This window comes from Miniopterus natalensis, chromosome 2 (genome assembly GCF_054644295.1).
Source record: "Miniopterus natalensis isolate mMinNat1 chromosome 2, mMinNat1.hap1, whole genome shotgun sequence".
NCBI lineage: Eukaryota > Metazoa > Chordata > Mammalia > Chiroptera > Miniopteridae > Miniopterus > Miniopterus natalensis.
Window position 1 is genome coordinate 17,157,998 of NC_142082.1, and position 20,865 is coordinate 17,178,862.

Here is a 20,865-nt window from a genome sequence, read left to right on the forward strand (position 1 = left end):
CTACACATCTCTTTCTCCACTGTCTCCCTCCCTAACTCAGAGTACATCATTCCCATTTATTTAATAGAAACTTTCACATTCCAATTCATTCTCCTTGGAAAGGCCAGAGGGATCTTTTTATTTTATATTTTATTTTATTTTGTTATTTTTATTTTATTATTTTATTACTTTTTATTTTATTTTATGTTATTATTTTATTTTTGGTTAATCTTCACCTGACAATATTTTTTCCATTAATTTTTTTAGAGAGGGTGGAAGGGAGGGGGAGAGACACAGAGGGAGAAACATCGATGTGAGAGAGACACAACTATTGGTTGCCTCCCACACAGGCCCAGGTTGAGGCTGGGGATCAAGCCTGCAACCAAGGTACATGCCTTTGATGGGAACTGAGCCCGAGACCCTGCAGTCTGAGGGCCAAAGCTGTAACTACTGAGCAAAACCAGCTAGAGTCAGAAGGGTTTTCTTAAAACACAAATCAGAACAGAACAAAACATAAGTCAGACCACAGCAGCCCTGTTAAAACCTCCTGATATTCCCCCATTAAACTCAGACTACATCCAAACCTCTTGCCCTGTCTTATAGAGCCCTCGTCAGCTGGCCCGTCTCCCATTCACATCTCATCACACCCAAGGTGTTCTGCATTAGTGACCTTCCTTCCGACCCTATCAAACTCCATCGTACTCTTGTTTGTATCAGCTGTTCCCATACCCAAAATTAATTCCATCTATCTTCACAGGACTGTCTCCTCCCACCTTTCAAGTCCCAAGCTCAGATGTTATATTCTAAGAGAGCCCTCCCTGGTCACTCTGCCTAAAGCTAACGTGTGTATCCCTATCTAGTAGCATCCTGTTGACATATTTCACATGTTCCACAAGGGCAGAGCCTGTTGTGTTTACCACTCTAGCCCCAGCAACTAGCATGTGGCTACACATATACTTGCACAAATGAATGAACAGACCCTGACATCAGCAAGGGACACATCCTGAGTCATTCTCAGGTCCTCTCAAATCACAAATAGTGTAGCAATGATTTCCTTTAAAAAATGGGGCTCTGTGAATTTCACACAGGTCCGAACCATCCGTTCGTCCAATGCTCTACTCGTTATTTAAATGGCTATCTTCTGCCTAACAGCCATTGTTTCTTAAAATGCTTGGCTTTGTCTTCATTTCCATATCATCACTAGTTTACTTCCTTCGGAGAGGTTTTTTTCACTAATTAACAAAATTTTTACTACTTCAAGGGATTTCCAGCATATGCGACAAGTCTGTAACATAAAGAGAGGGATGCTGGTCATTTCTGCCCAGCAGGTGCATGACTCTCCCTCACAGCCCCGTCTCTCAAAGGCCAGGACACTCCAACCTGTGCCCCAGAACTATGCAGATGAGGTGAATGTAAAATCTGTGAAAACAAAGGGTCTACTCTACCTACTCTCCACTTAACGTTGTTCTTATTTTGTTTTGCTTTTTAATTTTTAAGAACAAAGAGAAACATATCGATTAAAGCTGCATAGTTTTATTTTGCGTACCTAAAAGACGTGGTTGTCTTGGCTAAAGAATGGAGCTGCCAGCTTGTGTCAAAGGATTCCTGGGTGCTGGAGAATCTGCCTAGAATTGGATTGGTGCCAGCACATCCATTGGCCCAAATTGCTGAAACCACAGTAATGAAGCCTGTCACTGCCGCCCGGTGCCAGCCAGAAGGAGAGTGCCTGGCTTTTGGCACTAGTCTCTTCTGTGCTTCCTCTCAGATTTTTAAGGTTAACCCGAGAAATGCCTTCAGGTTCTCAGGCACTTTCACTTTTCCTTTAACCTTTATATTATCACATGCTGTTGAAGAACAGAGAGGGTTAAAAACGATGGGAGAGGGTGAGTCAGAGACAAAGCTTATAGGGAGATAAATGGTGATGGGAAGAAAAAAAGGAAACCAAGCTAAGAGAATTCCTAGCCCTGACTGAACAACCCTTAAAACCAAACATTTATGAGGCTTACCGAAGCCTTTGTCCTTACACCAAACTAAAGCTAGCAAAATTCAATTGATTTACTTTTTTAACTAGAAAGATTTAAAATCAAGTCATGTTAATATGCAATTTTCTCAGAGAAGGCAAGGCGCGCCTTAGAAAAGACATATTAATGTCTTCGTATAATTAACACTTCCCCAAAGGGATCTTGCTAAAGCAAAAAAGTCTGGAAATTGGACAATTTATTAATACCTGTGCTTACTGTCTTTGTACTTAACTATCTCCTCAGACAAAATGTCTTCATTAAATTTTTATTTATGTCACATTAATACTGCATGTAGCTTGAAAGGTGAGATCGTTTTATCCAGCCAGTAACATGAGGTGGCAGTGCGATGCCCACCCCACGCCCGATCTCCACTCGCCAGCAGCCGCTGCTCCCACTCCTTCACTTGCTGCTGCTGCGCACACACTTCACATGTATCTAAATAACAGGCCTACCGTGGTGTTTCTTGACTTCCCAGTGTCAGAGGCCAGCTGCCGTCTTGCCGCTATAGAAGGTGTAGATCCGACTGGCCCCTATGCCCCTTTCCCCACACCCACCTGTCTTCCCTCTTCGTCCGGCTCTGATTAAGTGGACAGCCAGTGCTTCCATTATTGCAATTAGAATTATTTACTGCTACACCAAGCCAGTGCATTATAGTTACATTTTCTTTCTTGAAAATTTATTTTGTTTTGTTTTCAAACCTCTGTGTTTGGTTCATTCCATCCATCACGCTTGTTCATCATGCGGGCCGTGGATGAACGGATGGCTGAACAAGCGAACAACCGAAGTGCCTGAATGGAACAAGTAAACACAGTGACTGCACGAAGCCTGGAAGAGGGGGGCATGCACGATGACAGGACTCACCGTTTACCTAGCACCCGATGCTGAACCCAGCATGCATGTCTGTAGCCTCTGGTGTAGACAGTGGGGTGAAACATTAATAAACAGACCATGAGTTGTAGAATCGGATGTTCGGGTTTGGGTACGTGCTCAGGCACTTACCGTCTATGTGACCTTGGGCCAACCACTTACATTCTCCAGGCCTGTTTCCTCATCTGTAAAACACCCAGGGTAATACAGAGTATTGCGATGATTTCAGATAAGAGAATATGTGGAGAGTGTCTCTGGGGCCTGGCAGAGTAGGTACTGATAATGACAATGATCATTACTACCCTCTGTTAGGGACAGAGGAAGCTAATCAGGCTATCTCCTCCAACCCTCAAGACCATCAGAATGTTTACTGTAATTCTAAGCTCACTAAGCAACCTTATGATTGATTCTCAGTCTGCTTTTTAGCCGACTGGGTGTTTGCGGGGAGGTACCCTGAATAATGAACAGTAGGGCTCCTGTTACTGCGGACATACACTAATAAATCAGCTTCTTGGTATAAGCATGAATCTCCTATTCAGATCGACACCATTCAGTTCATTAGTCTGATGAATGCTTGGTGAACTGAAAAGGTTGACTAGAGCCCGGCCGGGCGTGGCTCAGCGGTTCAGCATCAACCTAGGATCCAGTCCATTGGGGTTCGATTCCCAGTCAGGGCACATGCCCCGGTTGTGGGCTCAATCAATGACTCTCTCATCATTGATGTTTCTATCTCTCTCTCCCCCTCTCCTTCCCTCTCTCTGAAATCAATAAAGATATATTAAAAAAAAAAAAAAAAAAAAGGTTGACTAGACATGGAGGGATGAGGGTTCTACCACAGGAAGGACCCCTGAGAGGCCCTGTCCAAACAGCTGGGCTCCCACTCCCACGTCCCTCTCTCTAATTACATGTGATCTCCCTCAGACATCAAGAAATCCCCTGTCCTCTGAAACACAGGAAGTGTCTACTGCGCTTGCTCTCACTTGTTCTAAATGTATTTTATTACACGTCTCGGAGAACTGGTAAGCCACAGACAGTGTGTTTATCACTCAGGAGACCCTTTCAAGGCTAGAGCACCTTGTTCATTAGCATGTCAGGCCACAGAGTTTGCTAAAATGCTGATCTCTGCTGCTTTGCTCATGACACTCATGTCCACACTCTCCTCTTATATCCACAATCTCTTTTCTAAAAACCTTCCTAATAATTCATGTCCTTCAAGAAGTCTTCCAGAATGATGCTACCCACTACTGATTATTCCTTTATTCTAAGTCTTCTCCAAGGTTGGAAATATAATTTGGGCTGTATTATCTCACACTTACCCATTACGAAAAAGTTCTGGTTCCTACTACCCAAGTAAGTGACCTAGAACAAGCCCTTTAACTCTGTGTCTTAGTATCCCCTTCATCAAAGTAGATGTAATTCCTACCTATAAAGCTGTTTTGAAAAGCAAATAAGATCACATTCAAGAAAGTGCTTGGAAAACCACCAGTAGGGGAAACAAGGAGGCTGTTCCTAGGGGTGGAGCTACTAGGACTCCTACCAATCACGTAGGATCCAGTCCTACAGAACTGTTTTGTAGTGTCCTTGAGAAAGACCAGCTGATGTCCTTCCTCTTTGTGACCTCCACACTTCATCAAGATGTGCCAGCATCCCTATTCCTAAGTAAAATATTTTGGTAGCTACTTTTTTTTCTTTCTCTCTGTGAGCCTGTATTTACTAAAATTCCTATTTAGACGCTCACCTAAAACATAAGCAGTTCCCTACCCTAACCACCTATTATCAAGAATACGCCAACTCGCCTGGCCAGCATGGCTCAGTGGTTGAGCATCGACCTGTGATCCAGGAGATCGAGGTTGGATTCCCAGTCAGGGCACATGCCTGCGTTGCGCGGGCTCCATTCCCAGTGCAGGCGGGAGCTGATCAATGACTCTCTCATTATTGATATTTGTTTCTCTCTCTCCGTCTCCCTTCCTCTCTCTAAAATCAATAAAAACATTTTTTAAATTTTTTAAAAAGAATACTTCAACCCCTCCTTCGTGATCCGCACATTTCAAGAGAACTCTTTAAAAACAGAGTTGTGTTTTGAAATCACAACAGTGACAGTGTCTGACACTAACTTCGGTAACTCTACGGACTTTTGGTTTTAAAAAAATAACTCATTCATTTGTGGCTGCTTAATTTTTGTTTGAGAGAACTGTTAATGTAGATAAAGCCTTGCATTTCACAAATGGCTCAAACCAGACTCAGCATTCACCATATTTCACTGGTGAAAGTCTTTATTGCCTCCAGATATGTGTATATCAAGTAAATGAATCATCTCCAGGAAGAAGAAAATGAAAGCAGGCTGCAAAGAAAACAAACAAACTAAAAAATATTCTGGCCTACAAAAGCTTCGAGGTCACATAATCCTTTGGGTTTCCATTTCCCTTAATTAGGTCAGCTTTTGAGAAACCTGAGTCATTTTCCCTGCCTTTTCATTTTCAATCCTGCTGCACCAGAGCCCCATCTGCAGCTTTGAGTGACCCACTTAATTAGAACTGGAGCCCTCAGACAGAAGTGTGTTGTCTTCATTCCGTTTTGCTCAACAGACCTTATTAATGAACTGAATTCCTAATTCAGTCTCTTAAAAAAGTCCATACACCTTAAGCACTTTCAAAATCCAAATATCCAGGTTTGATTATGCTCATGAGTGTACATTCAAATATAGACCAGGTGTCAGGGAACCTTGGTTTTCTGTCCAACTCTGTTGCTAACTCCTATGGATTCCTGGCACATCCCTAACCTTCCTGAGCCCTCGTCTTCTCACCTTTACAAAAAGGAGTTTAGACTCTCTCTCGGGTCCTTTACGGCTGTAAGACTCTAAGAATACGCCCTGAGTACCTACCATGTACAAGGCACGAGGCCAGATATAGGAGAAAGGGGAGGTACTAAGACGAATTGATGTTGCCTTAGCATCAAGAACTTTATATGCTACTGGGGAAAAGATCATACAGGGTAAAACCAAATGCCATAGCTACCTTATTTGTGATTGGCATTGTGCCTGGCATATAGTAGATGCTCAATTTATTGACATAAAAGAGATAAAATTCTCTGTGGCCATTTAGAGAAGAGAGGCTGCATCTAAGGGAAGGGAATCAGGGATGCCTCACAGGTGTTACATTTAAGTTGGTTTTTAAAAGGCCATTCAACTTTCAGCAGCTCCCTGATACCATCCCCTAATTTGATAAAAAAATCTTAAGCCAACCGGCCAGGGGTGGCTCAGTGGTTGAGCGTCGACCTGGGATCCAGGCAATCGGGGTTCGATTCCTGGTCAGGGCACATGCCCAGGTTGCAGGCTTGATCAATGACTCTCTAATCATTGATGTTTCTATCTCTCTTTCTCCCTCTTCTTTCCTCTCCCTGAAATCAATAAAGATATATTTAAAAAAAAAAAAAATCTTAAGCCAACATTCGAGGTTCTCCATGTTATAGTCCCAATATATCCTTTAATCTTTATCTCTCTCTTACACAAAACTATGCTATAGGCTTACTGTACCTCAGGTATCACCCATAAAATTTACCTCCACGCCCCCATTCATGCCGCTCTTCATACTGAAATTTCTCCAATCCCAACATAATCCAATTCCAATATCCCGCAAGGCTCACTGCAGATTTCCTTTTTTATGAATGAGGTCTTAGGAAGCCTCTGCTGATCCCTCCAATCCTATGTGCTCTCTCCCTTTTCTGAAATTCCACAAGATTTGCTGGCATTTCCCTTATGGTATATATGCCATTTAGCCCTGCATTATCATTAGGTAGTATCTTTGTCCAAAAGATACTAATCTGTGACATCAGACACTATATTGTTCATCCACATCGCTAAACATATGGTAGGTATTCGGTACCTTATTTTGACAGGACAAATATAAAAAGGACACTCCAGGACGTAGAAATGGAATAGACAATGTTGCTAAGTCAGGGACACTTGTGACTTCTGCCTAAATTGGTGACTATTCCACTTTGACTTTTGACCATAGGGTTTAGTTGATAGTTTAGGAGGCTGTTGAGTCAGACTGCACAGAACCCTGACAGCCAGCACAATAAAAATGGCATACATTCAGTTCTCAGTGAGAGTCATCGGTGGTTAAGGAACTGGAGAGCAACAAAATCTGAGATACAAAAATCAAACCAGAAGCAACCTGGTTAACACATTAGTCTTATGGGAATTTGGTTGGAGGCAAGTCCATCCCTGAGAGAAGACTCGAATCGTACTGTCCTAATAAAATTAAGTGTGTGAACCTGTACATCTGTGAGTCCTGGAAAAGTTACTAAGCTAAATACTGCTTTGAAGACATCCTGGCAACCAGATATTTAAATACCTACCTTAATAAATGGAAAAAGACACACCCAAAACAATTATTATCAAGTTTCCAAACTGGTGAAAAGCACAAAGGATGGGTAATCAAAATAGCTTTGGAATCCTCAGCAATAATACTGGAAGCTAGAAGACGGGAAAATTATCTTTAAAATTTAGAAAGAAAAGAATTTCCAACCTAGAATTATATGCTGAGCCAAACCATCAATGAAAGTAATGGTAAAATGAACACATTTTCACAAATACAGAGTCTCTAAAAACTTCCCTCCCCTGAAGCTTTCTCACAACACACAGAAATAAAGACAAAACCCAAGAATGAGGAAGGCAAGGCATAAAACTAACAGAAAATCCAACACAAGAGGGAAGCACAAGGAACCCCCAGAATGACAGGGAGCCAGGGCAGCAGCTGTGCACCAGACAAAAAGGACAAATGCCCTAGACGAGAGCAAGTCAGGAATCTCTGGAGACATTTCTTTAAGAATATCTGATGCTGCCTGGCCAGCGTGGCTCAGCGGTTGAGCATCAACCTATGATCCAGGAGATCACAGTTCAATTCCCGGTCAGGGCATATGCCCAGGTTGCAGGCTTGATCCCCGGTAGGGGGCATGCACGAGGCAGCCGGTCAATGGCTCTCTCATTACGGATGTTTCTGTCTCTCTCTCTCCCTCTCCCTTCCTCTCTGAAATCAATAAATATATATACATATATATATATACACACACACACACACACATATATATATACATACATATATCTGATGCTACTCCAGGGCAAATAAGTTCTGCAGGAAAAGGAATCTTAGTGCCCTACAAGTAGTCTTGGTTCACTGTGACTACGTAATGATGCAAACACTGAATATTAACCCATCTAAAATGTATGACTTTTTGGACAGGATACTGAGCACATGTTAGGGGCAGGGGTGAGGAAGGAAACTTAAAAATACCCATCTTCCATAATGTTTAAACTGAAAAATCAAGAAGTAATAATCTAAGCACACTATTTGGAAATATAAGAGCTTTATGTTCATGTACAACATGTTACAAAGTTTTAAATGTTTCAAAAACAGTGACGGTGATACAGCCACGTTGGATACTGGTTTGGCAATAGCTAATGAGCATAATTCCACTGCTGGGTATAAAATTCACAAAATCTCACACATGTACATGGACTGTTTATTGTAGCACTGTTTGTCATAAGTAAAATAATTAAGTGTCCAATGACAAGAAAATGACTTAATGAAGTGTGATATATAAATACAATGGAATACTATACAACAGTGAAAATGAATGAACTGGAGCTGTAAGCAACCAACATCGATAAACCTCAAAATCCATGTAAGAGAAAAAACAAGTGATGGAAAGTTAACATATTACACTACTTACATAATTTTTAAAATTTTTTGCTCTTATTTATATTACTGTGTATGTCTACACTCACACACACACACACACACACCCCAACTTCAGGATCATGATTCCCTCTGAGGTAGGAGGGAAGGAAATGGGATGGGAGGGGCTCACAGAGGGTTTCCTACTATTTTATTTTTAAGTACCCATTATATTATCTATGCTTCTTTGTGTATAACTGAAATATTTCTAGGGGCTTCTGTTAAAGTTTGGGAAACTTGAACATTTAATTTTGCTTCATCTCAAAGCAAACACAGCTAGAGAATCATAATTCCTTATACAAACTCTCAGAGCTTTATGTTTCAGAATTCAGAATTCTTTGGATTTTAGAAAAAGAATACAATTTGGATACAATTCCACATATTCATTACACCTTCCATGGAACCTGTAATCAAATGATGTTCAAAATAGCATCTGATACAACTGAGGTAGTTGTTCTGCCCTCAGGACAAATCAGCCATTAGCCTTTCTCTATACAAAAATATCCCTCATTCCCCCAAGCTATGCTGATTCCCTTTCAAGAGCGGAGGTGGAAAGCAAGTGGATGCGACATTAGCAGACCTTTGGGGAAGACCTGGACTCCACATCTGGATCTTTAAGCACCTGGGATGTCCTCAGCTCCCTACCTACACCAGGGCACTGATGCCCATTGCTCTGTAACCCTGACCAACAGCAGGGCATATATCCTACCTTCTTCCTGGTTCCTACTGAACCCATTTCCCGCCTTAAGTTGTTAAGCAGAACACTAAGAATGGCTCAGCTCTACATCCCAGTCTCAGTCCTGCCTCTCCAAAGCCAACACACACACATACATGTACACATACACAAATACATTCACATATATACCAGTCTAGATAGAGCAGGCTTCCTTTCACTGACCCCCTAACTTAACTGATTAACCTTGCCTACATTTGCTAATGTGCATTCTTTCCCCCTCATTCCTACCACTCATCACCCAGAAGCCCTGGATTTCTAACAACTGCTGGCATCTTACTAGCTCCCCCTCGCTGGGTTTGGTCACCCTTCAATCCCAGCATGACATATAATCAGCCTAAGAAGGGATGAATACCAACTTGCTCTTGAAAGTTGATTCTGAGCAATCTTTTTATTTCATTTCTGATTCATCTGACTAATGAAATAAAGAACATTGTGCTTAGCTTATGTCCAATTAAACATCCGTTATGGTCATCAAAATCTCCTGGCAATTATCATGTGACATTCTGAATTGATATCAGCAATACCATCAACCCAATTCCCTCAAAACTAAATTCAGTAAGCACAGGACCCAACTGTGAAAAGGTGAGAAGAAATATCTCTTCTTCATAAATACCGGTGGCCCAGCTAACCACCTCTGCGTTGGTCAAGCTTAGATGTTTATCATCTTTGCTAAATGCACAGGCCTTGCCGAGAGCACATGCAAAGAAAATCAAGCATGCTGGCGTGTTTCGAGGCGAGCCCACCATCTCGCCCTTGGGAAGCAAGCAGAACCTCAGCTTTCGAGAAGGATGTCAGCAAACAAAGGGAGAAAGGCAAAAGCCCTCCTTACCATAGAAGAGGAGCGCTCTGGTCGTGGGATGATGCAGGTAGGTCCGGTTGACCGTGAAGAAACAGGCATCTGCTCCGCAGCGGCCCAGCCTGCCAGTTTCCCCAGTCAGTGGGGACCACCAGAGCATGACAGGGTAGCTGTCAGCTTCCAACATTTTCTTCCTATTCAGGGGCAGAGCGTCGTTCCTAGGGAGAGGGTAGGGACCGGTAGGTTCTTCCTCCATTTTTGCGCGCCCATCTCGCAGATTGGTATCTCCAAACTTCTTCCTTTCAAATTTTCCCAGCTCAACCACTACCTAAAAGACGGTTATTATCAGAGTTAGACTGTTTAATTTCCTTTTGCACATCTCCCATTTATCTTGATGATTTAGCCTCTTATTAAGTTTCTATTGCTGCTGTAACAAATTACCACAAACTCAGCAATTTAAAACAATCCGAATTAATTATCACATAGCTCTGAAGGTCAGAAGTCTGAAACTGGTCTCACTGGGCTAACTGAGGCATCCACAAGGCTATGACATTCCTTTCTGGAAACTCAAGAGAAGGGGGATCCATTTTCTTGTTTTTCTATGTTTTAGGGCCACTCACAATTCTTGGCTCATGGTCCCCTTTTCTCCATCTTCAAAGCCAAAAATGTTACATCTCTCTGACCCTCCTTCCATTGCCACATCTTTCTCTGAACACAGCCGGGCAAGGTTCTCATTGGGCCCACATAGATAATTCAGGATAATCTCATCTCAAAGTGTGTCACCTTAATCCCATCTACAAAGTCCACTTTGCCTTGAAAGGTAACATATTCACAGTCCTTGGTCTGGTACAGTAATTTTCAACTGGTGTGATGCAAGAATTTTTAAAACATGCAATACCTGACTATTTAGTGAGGGGCACTGACCTCTTTTCCCTTAGACTGTCAAAAAAAAAAAAAAAAAAGACAACACAGCCATAGCCACCGGTGTGAGTGCCCTGTCTTGAACCATAACTATACAGGTCATATAACAGAGTTTCAGCTTATTGGTCATGTCACATAATAAAGTTGTGTCTGATTAGTTAATTTTTGGTACCAGAAATCCTTATATACAAGTATAAGCACCTGTTTTTTTTTAAAAGTCACTCATACCTATTTTTTGTCAGATCGGCAAAAAATATATTTTTTGGTGTGCCGCAGAGTTTTAGTAATTGGTTCATTAAGATGGGAAATGTTGAAAATCACGGGGCAGGTAGCATATGTCAAGAATGACAAGTTTATCCAGGCAGCTGTCTGTGTTCTGCGGAACAGACTATCTTGTCCTAAAAACAGTCCCTGCTTCCTCAAGAGTGCCATCTTCCAGAAGTGATCGCAAGAGGGGACTTGGAGGGAGCCGTCCAACTTCGACCCAATAAGACAGGCTGAGCTATACTTTCCTCCAAAACCAGGACCCCAGGAGAGTCACAAGCTGATCCCCTGGTCACTGATTTTGTTTCTGCCTGACACATCCACTCATTAAACCTCACTTTCATCTATTAAAAAAGAATTTCCAGTGCCTTAGACAGAAAATCCCTGATCCTGAGAAATAACAGAAAATGTAAAGTACTTGGAGAGAACAGGGTGGGGTAGGAATGGTGGCGAAGGCCCAGGAATCAGCACTGCACAGCCCAAGTTCTGGGTACCTGGAGTGTGACAAGCAGAAAGATGGTAGCTGTGACGCACAGGCAGGATGCCAAAAGCTTCCTCCTCTGAATCCGCACCATGCCGCCCTGCCCTGGGTGACTGACAGAGGGTGAGCCTGGTTACCGGGTGTTCTCCTGTCGGCCCATAGCCCGAGACCACTTCACGTGGAGGAACCATCTGCATGCCAATTTCCTCCACTGCCACTCCTGCTGGGACCTGGTCTCCATGACGGACTGAGATCCGAGGTTCCGAGGGGACCTGGCATGGCATTGAGAGGGAACAGCATGCAATCTTCTTAAGCTATCATCAGAGCAGCTGGAGATTCTTCAGACCAGAAGGCATCAAAAAACTCTGTAATAAATGAATCATCTTTTAGCCACAGTACAGACTTAATAAATGTAGTCTTTCAGGGTTATCACGTAAAAACCCAAAACTTTAAAGCTAAAAGGAACCTTTGAAATCATGAAGTCCTCACTCATAGACAAGGAGACCAAGCCCAGAGAGGTGAAGCAACTTGCTCAAGGTCATACAGCCCTTTGGAGCACAGTGACAGATCTACAATCAGCTCTCTTGAGTCTAAAATTCACTTTTCACTTAATTTTCTCTGCCGCTAGAAGATTGAATTCCAGAAGCCATTTATATGTAGTCCCTTCCTTCTGTCTAGGTTTCAAAAGAGCAGAGAAGTGGGGTAGAAATCACCAGGACTAAGCACTATCCACCCACTCCTGTAAAAATTAGGGAAATAAATAAATAAATAAATAAATAAATAAATAAATAAATAAATAGTTCAGGCGTTGATCAAAAACAGGTAATGATCCATTGGCCCCAACTCCTCCCAAGGAAAACAACTTCAGCCAAAACATAAAGAATTATAATTGCCCGGCTGGCGTGGCTCAGCAGTTTAGCATTGACCTATAACCCAGGAGATCGAGGTTCAGTTCCCAGTCAGGGCACATGCCTAGGTTGTGGGCTCAACCCCGAATAGGGGGTGTGCAGGAGGCAGCAGATCAATGACTCTCTCATCATTGATATTTCTATCTCTCTCTCTTCCTCTCCCCCGCCCGAAATCAATAAAGACATATTTTTTTAAAAAAAGAATTATGATTATTGATTTGTTTCATTTGTATGGCACATGCAATAAAGCAAGGGGTTATATGAGCAATGTGAATCTCTGGAGTTCTGAATTAAAAGTTTCATCTACCTGAAATGGATAATATTTTCCAAAGTTTTGAAAATGAATGAAGTCCCACAGAATGTCTTTTATCCCTGGGGTTCTATAAAGTCAAACGTCTGGGGCAAATGACACTGTGGAGTTCAGGACAGAGCAAGGATCACACTTCCTCTACAACGTGGAGCGGTGCTTTAAAGTGCTCCAAAGGTCTGATTCTAAGGTCCGATTGTACATCTCTCAGCTAGAGAATTAAAGATATAATTAGGCACCTAAAAATGATGTTGAATTCAGGTTAAAAACCTTGATCTGAAAGGTGTGCTCCCCTCTAATGGATCTACCTTGATTTACTTAAGTCCAGGATATTTTTTTTCCTCTCAGCAACAAAATGACTCTTAGTGTCAGAAATGGCAGAATTCTGTCATCCACGGAATTCCCGTGGCTGACAGTGACTAAGAGGATGAGCTCTAGACTCAGTCTGCAGGATTCAAGTCTCAACTCCACAGCTGGCTTAACCTAGCTTCTCTATAACTGAATTTCCAAAATGTAGATAATGCTACCTAATCCAAGAGTTATTGTGACAATTATATAAGATGATAAAACACTGTTTCAGAATTTGGTACATAAATGTCCAATGACTCTTTGCTATCTTGTTTTTAAATATTATTATAATTTTATTATTATATCTTTAAGTGAGAAATGAAATCATATAAAGTATGTTGCTGCCGATCAACTGGAACATCGAAATGAGAAATACTCACTTTGCCAAAAAAGAGACATCATGAGGCCCTTCCTAAGTACCCAGCATGCATGAGCTTATCCAGTCCTCCCAACTCTATGAAGTAGCAATTATATCCTCAGTTTGAAAGGTAAGAAAATGGAATTTGAAGGAAGTAAAGTAACTTACTCAAGATTAACCTTTAAAAGACGGCATTTAAAAGACAGCATCATACAAACTCCATATATTTTCCAGGATCAACTGTACAAATAATGGTTTCTTTCCTTTCACCTGTAAAAAAGAACATATATGCTTAGGTTTCTGAGTATTTAAGTACTACAACCGGAAACCAGCCAGACTCTGAAGTTCATGTATTCTTTTATATTTTTCAACACTAAGGCTACAGAATTCCTACCAGATAATACCAACACACTCACGGGTTATCTTCCTGAATCATGGGGGGGGGGGGGGGGCCGACACAACAACACTGCATGGAATAGCTCTGTCAACTGGTATAACAGAGAGAAAAAAGTACTAAAAATCTTTAAGAACCTGAAAAGCACCTCTCCTGCTACTGAGCAGGCTTAGTAGCTATTAACTACATAAAAGGTGGAGCTAGCACTTTGGGTTCCAATCCTGGCTCTGTCATTTTTTTTAAAATATGTTTTTATTGATTTCTGAGAGGGAGCGAGAGATAGAAATATCCATGACGAGAGAGTCATTGATCGGCTGCCTCCTGCACGTCCCCCTGTGCCCTTACCTGGCGGGGAATCCAACCATGACCTCCTGGCTCATAGGTCAATGTTCAACCACTGAGCCACGCCAGCCAGGCCTGGCTCTGTCATTTCGCATAACATAAATTTAGACAAGTTACTAAATCTTTCTTAAGTCTCTGTTTATTCATAGTAAACAATAAATGTTAACTATCATTATTTCCCTTGCATAACAGAAAGATCAAAAGCACTTTATTACAGCTACAATGAATGCAACTCAAATTAGGTAATGACATAATATTACCACCTTAAGTAGGTATAAAACTACATCATTTTAAAAAGATTTTTAGATATATCACTCCCCTCAACCTTACTGATAGCCATTTTGTAAAGTAGGCAAGGTAGGTATTATTCTCAGTTCCCACAAAAAAGGAAACCATGCCTCGGCAAGTTTAAGTGATTTGTCCAAGATTATAGTTTCTAAAGGTTGAAGTGGGTCTGGAAATCAGGTCACCTGACTGCGAGATCAGTGGAAAAGAAAGAGATAGGAGAACCAGTGTCAGTTGTTAAGAGTACAAAGGAGCCAGGAATGAAACAAAACAAGATGGAGAGAAAATGTGAGGACAAAGCTTGGGATGTTATTACAGCTACTACGAAGCTCAGGCCTACCCTAGGGGCTTTTAAAGTCTTTACATGGCTGTATGAACTATGACAGAAGAATTTAAGGTTACAAATTCCCTTCCATCCAAAGAATCTCAATTGAGGTTATATACCCAAAGCCGCAAGTATAGTGGGGTCTGGGGGACAAAGCTGTGGTTAAATACCCACTACTAAAGAATAGAGCCAGCTAGTGTAGGTGGTATTATGACTGACAGCATGCAGCCATGAACCAGGCCTTGGGGCATATCAACCTAATACATGGTATTAATTACCCAGGTGCTTGTCATCAAGTCAGCAGTCCCCCAACTGGTAGGACAGATGGGCTTGCAGAGGGCACCGTGAAGGCCAATGAGCTCCAATGCAATGGGACTCCAAGAGGAAAGCTCCCATCTGTCTCATCACTGCACGCAGGGTGACTCGCAGAGTCCTACAAGAGGGCGCCTCAGAACACTCCTTCCCCGGGATGGGGCAATACATGTTTGTTCAGACAACCATGGTAGACAACACGTGAAGTGGATTCTCACTAGCCAACGCTCTTTACCGTGGAGCTGAGCTCCTAAAAATGCATTGTGCAGCTGGTGTGCACTGCCTGGGGCCGGCCATCTGCTGCCCAGAGAGGGATCTGGAATTGAAAGTGACTACCTCCTATCCTACAAGTGCTGTTCCATCCAAACCAGCAACACTTTCACCCTAAAATAATTTCAAATGTCCCCACTTTATTTTTAATTAAATAAATTTTGAATTAAATGCACAGAAGAGAGACTGATTATCTTACAGCAGTTTAGCAGCCTGAGGATGCCAACTTCAAATTTCAGCCATGAGGGCCAGTCCAAGGTAGGTTAAGGGTCTCAGAATGGGACTAAGAGATGATTTCTGCCCTGCACCTCTGAGTGTAAAATGAGAATCCAACCCTAGGTGATGCAAGGGAGTTTCCTACCCTGGCAGTTTGTGTGTCTGCTGGGGGAAAGAAGTGAGGCAGGAACACAGAGCTCTGAGAAGAATCCTTTGATCTCTCTCCTCTAGTAACAGCTGAGTTAGTTCGGATAGTAAGTAACTGTCATAACTGAGCATAAGGTTCTACCAGGGAGTCTTTAGAAGGAATGTATCTAACTACCTAACTTATTTACACTAAAATATAATTTCTTAAGTAGGTTTGACTCTCCCAAAATACGTTTTCATTTTATGATGTATAAATCCTCAGAACCCCCCTCAAATGGTGGCTGTCTGGGAAGACAGATGATGTGGTAGGCTTGATGGAAAGGTCTAAGGGCCTTCAGACAACTCTCCAGGCACCTTTTAACTACTGCCCTTCAGCTGTATTTGTCCTCAACAACACTTCTCATTGATTCCTACTTGGTTACTCCAGAAAGATAACTTACGTTCCCACTAGTCTGACCCCTTGCACTCTCCACTTAGCTGTAGAGTTGCTTCTGGAATGTAATTGGCTCTCTCTCCTCTGATTAAAATTCTTCAAAGGCTTCCCAAAGATTTCAAGATACCCATGAATCTCGTTAGCTTAGAAAACACAACCTGGACCACACTCCATTTCTCTGGCTTCCTTCCCTTTTTCTTGACCATACCTGCCCTTTGTTCCTGCTATTTTTGTAATGGAGCGTCCTGTTCAGTGCTCTGGTCCCTACCTACAACACCCATACCTCTTTTACTGCCCTAGCCCTTCTCCAAGACTTTCAAGGCTGCCCACTTTGGAAATCCTTACCCTCCCCAAAACCAAGTCTGGAGATCGAGATCCATGTCATTGTGTGCTTGTTTCTATTACAGCAGTGGACAGATGCAGGAAGCTGGGGGACTTTAGGACACTTTCTAAAGCTGCTTTATTGGGGGCCTATAAAATACTTGTTCAACATTTAAAAGTTGACCTATTTTGTTGATCTGCAGAAGACCTCCTTGATGCTGCAACTGTCCCTTGGGCACCTGACAAATGTGTGTGATGGTTGCACAGTTTCCACTCTCACCCAGTTTTCTTTATTAACATGTATTTGTGTTCATGTGTCCCTCAGTCTTTTTTAATGGACCTCATATTTTGCTGAGCATTTATTTTTATGTAAAGAGTGCTTTGGGTTGCAGATTTCCATCTGGGAAGGTCATCCTCTTCAGCCAAGCACACATTTCAGGCAAGACAAATAGGGAATAATGAGAGAGAAGGGGATACTGGCGGCCACGTGAATCAAGCAAGACAGGTGATTAATAGGGAGGGACAGAAGTTGTAGCCCAAACACCTTCACATTTCCATTGCAGAACTGAAGGTGCTGCCATCTCAAATTCTAGACACACAGCCAAGCACTCAAATTATGCAGAACTAACACAATCTCACTTAGTGGATCTATTTAATATAGGAACTAAATAAAAATATATACCCACACCAAAAAAAAAGACCGGTATAAATCCCCAAATAGAAGTATTCAAAAGGACTGGATGTTTTAAATGAAGTAATGAGGTAGGGGCACAGACTGAAGGTTCTGTATCATGGAAAAAACTGGGTCAGTCCTTGGAGACCAGGACTCTTTCTCATCTTTTTCCTTGTAAGGTCTTCTCAGTTGCTGTTCTTTCTCCAGTAAGGGCTTATTGGTTACCCTGTAAGTTTTCGTAGGTGGCAGATCTGAATTAAAATATCTCATCTGCTTCGATCATTTAAGCAATCACGAATGAGGGACTGGTTAAATAACACTGACAAAATGTGGCGAATACTTCACATGCCTACAGACAAAGGGCTAGACGAGATGATCGTCTGGGTTTTCATCCCGAAATTAAGCTCTCTGGTCCCATAAATGGTGTGTGTGCAAGAGCAAAACTCTCCACAGAAGAAAAATTGATCAAGCAAAGAGACATTAATCAAGACAACGTGCGTCAACATAAACTAATTCTGGAAATATGAAACAAGAAATATTTCTACATAACAAGTTTAGGACCACTTGATATTCATTCTTCTTTTTAGTAATTCAGCATTACTTTTGAAAACTCAAGTTTTATTCTCAAAGAAATAAATATCTTTAAAACATTGTAAATAAAATGCTTTTTATTTTTATTTTTAAAAACTCACGTTCAGGAACTACAACAAATGTTTAATGTAGAATGCTGATAACTGAATTAGGTATTGCATGCCTTACTGAAATCAACTCTACATTTCAAATTTAGAAGGCATTTAAATGTGTTGAAAATGTCTGCATAATGAACAACACTTATAGATAAATCAGTAACATTATATTTTGTCCAAACTATTTTTTATTTCCTAAATTTAACCAGTTTAAATTTTTTTTTCAAAAATGTCCTGTTTGTAAGATAAAACTTAAAAACGTACTACTTTTTTAAACTGAAGAGTAGAAGATGAGCCATAATAAACACCAGCAGTTGAGACTGTATTTAATTCACTGTTAGACACTGCCATCTAGCAGGAAGACAGCAGACGAAGGGTTACTACAGCAATTTCAAAAATGGAAGGGACTGAATGATCCCCTGATGCTACCATGTGACACTGCCTCTGGCTTGCAAAACTGAGGCCAGGGTGCTGTCCAGATGGGTGGCTCAGCCGATCTGCTGTGCAAATACCTGGGCTTCTTATTCAGGCACATGGCCAGGCCCCACCTGAAACCGTCCATCTGCGAGACCACAGAGAAACCATGCCCTAGCTGTAGTGTGATGTCACTAGCAAGCCCAAGATTGGTCATGAACTTCACGGGTGTCTCAGTTTGAGAGAAGAATGTTTAAGGGAAATGGGGTCTTGAAGACCAACTTGCCATATTCCAAACGGTGCCCAGCCCGGGCGTATTTAATGCATTCCACAAATGAAATTAACAATCCAAGTCACCACTTATGCAACATTCTAGCCAACTATTTCGAGGAGCTGATGCGGTGAGTAGGGAGCAGCCTGTTGGAGCCGTGGTGTTAAGAAAAAGTCATTTTGCATGGTACTTGCTATATACGACTCATTAAAAGGTCCCCAGAAAAATGCCTTAAAAAAAAAAATCACACCAATGTTATTTATCTTACACAAAATGAGGTCTATTCTGAGGTCATTAATTGCATACAAAAATACCCAGGAAACAGCTTGCATATAGATAACCAAAGCCTGCAGCTCTGGGGGCTCCCCTGGGCATTTTCTCCTTTAAATGCACAATGCTCTGCAGTCAGCTGGGCAGTTGGAGTCAGTACTTCAGCACACAGTTCTAGCAACAAGTGGCTCCCAGTGAAGACGTGGGGGGAAGAGGGGGACAATTCACCGCACACAACAGCAGAGTCAGGTTCTCCAACTGGTGGGGCTGGGAAGACCGCGGCAGACGGAGGTAGGAAAAAACCTGCATCCCGGGAGTCGGAACCGCGCCCTCCCCGGGCTCTGCGGGGCCTCCCGCGTGCCACCGGTCTCCCCCCGGGGATTTTTCAGCAGCCAGATGCGTTTAAGTCTCAGGCAGTGTCTCTGCAAAGCACTGCCCAGGGTTTCCAAAAACAGCACAGAACTCCGTCTTTCTCTTACACACACTCCCTCTGGGCTCAGAGAAGAGGTTTCCTTCTGCTGTGAGCCCCTCGGGCAGCGTCCCAAGTCGCGTGGGCACCAGGAAAGTCTTCATTCCTGGGCACCTGGACCCTGCCCCCACCAACCGTGCCCCCGTGACGCGCACTCACCTCTCCGCGGGAAGGAGGCTGCTCGGCCCACGCCGCCGGGTTTCTCACTTTCAGTTCGCAGCCCGGGGCTCCGGCGAAGACTCGGAAAGGGGATTTGGGAAAGGCGCGATACCCCTGGGCGCGACCAGGCCCAGCGATCCTGCATCCAGGTTTTCACCGATGCCCCGATGTCCAAGCGAACCGGGCCCTGGTTGCAGGGAACCGCCCGCCCGCCGGCCCCGCGGCCCAGCACAACCCGCCTGGCAAGTTCCCGGGAGGCTCCCGAGACTCTTCCAAAACGCGTCTCAGGGCACTTTCTGCTGCTCAAACTCAGCTAAGACTGGAGCACATTCAAAGTCACCTATCGAGCAAAATTGGGAACCTAAGCCAAGCAGAGGCCTGAGTATTCAGGTACCGGTGTTTGGTAGACTAAGCACGATGATCATTTGGTCTTTTTTTTAACTGGTGAAGTTAAACTAACTGACTTCAAGCTACTGAGTCCCAAATCCAGATAGCTCAATTAAAATGATTTTGCCCTAGTCTAGACAGGAGGTGATAAAGCTAGGGGAGCAATTCAAGGCCGTGGGAGGGCTGGGACTTGATTCAGGACAAGTGAGGCCTGTAGGGCTCAAAATCTGAGGAGGCACTGAAGTCACGCGAGTGCTGCCCGAGGCCTGCCTCACTCTAGTCCCGTCCTGCAGAGCTCCAGTGCCAAGCACCTCAATTATCCTCTCTGTAAAAATGGGTTGATGATAATTGTATCAACTTCTAGAAAACCCCAAATACAGAGGAAAACATGGATAAATTGGATATCATTAAAAGTAAATTCGGTTCATCAAAAGCATTATTAAGAGAATGAAAAACAATTCACCACGTAGAAGATATGTGCAATAGGTTTATCTAACAAAGAATTCATATCCAGAATACACCAAGAAGTCCTACAATGCAGTAAACAAAGAATCCAATAAAAAGCAGGAGGGAAGGAGCCAAAGACTTAGACAGCACTTCACCAAGAAGGAATCTGAAGAGCCAATAAGTATGGGAAAAGATGCTTCTTTAAACACCAGGGAAAAGCAAATTAACAAGACAATGATATACTACTAAGCACCCACTAAAATGGCTAAAGATTTTAAAACTGACAATACAAAGCAAAGGCAAAGTTGTGGAGCGCATGG

The 20,865-nt window shown here is 42.6% G+C and overlaps 1 protein-coding gene across 2 annotated transcripts in view; it reads right to left on the reverse strand.

Annotated features, from left to right (window-relative positions):
* Positions 1–20,865, reverse strand: part of POFUT3 (protein O-fucosyltransferase 3) — a 58,799-nt gene that overhangs the window by 35,602 nt on the left and 2,332 nt on the right. The window contains exons 1-4 of one of the 2 annotated variants that reach the window (XM_087814159.1): positions 19,712–19,876; positions 13,893–13,994; positions 11,817–12,168; positions 10,171–10,465 (exon numbers count right to left, since the gene is read on the reverse strand). In XM_087814159.1, coding sequence (XP_087670285.1) covers positions 10,171–10,465; positions 11,817–11,897 — 376 coding nt within the window. In that variant the 5' untranslated portion in view covers positions 11,898–12,168; positions 13,893–13,994; positions 19,712–19,876. Of the gene's footprint in view, positions 1–10,170; positions 10,466–11,816; positions 12,169–13,892; positions 13,995–19,711; positions 19,877–20,865 lie in introns of those variants that run through there. The other variant, XM_016210821.2, reaches the window with a different exon arrangement.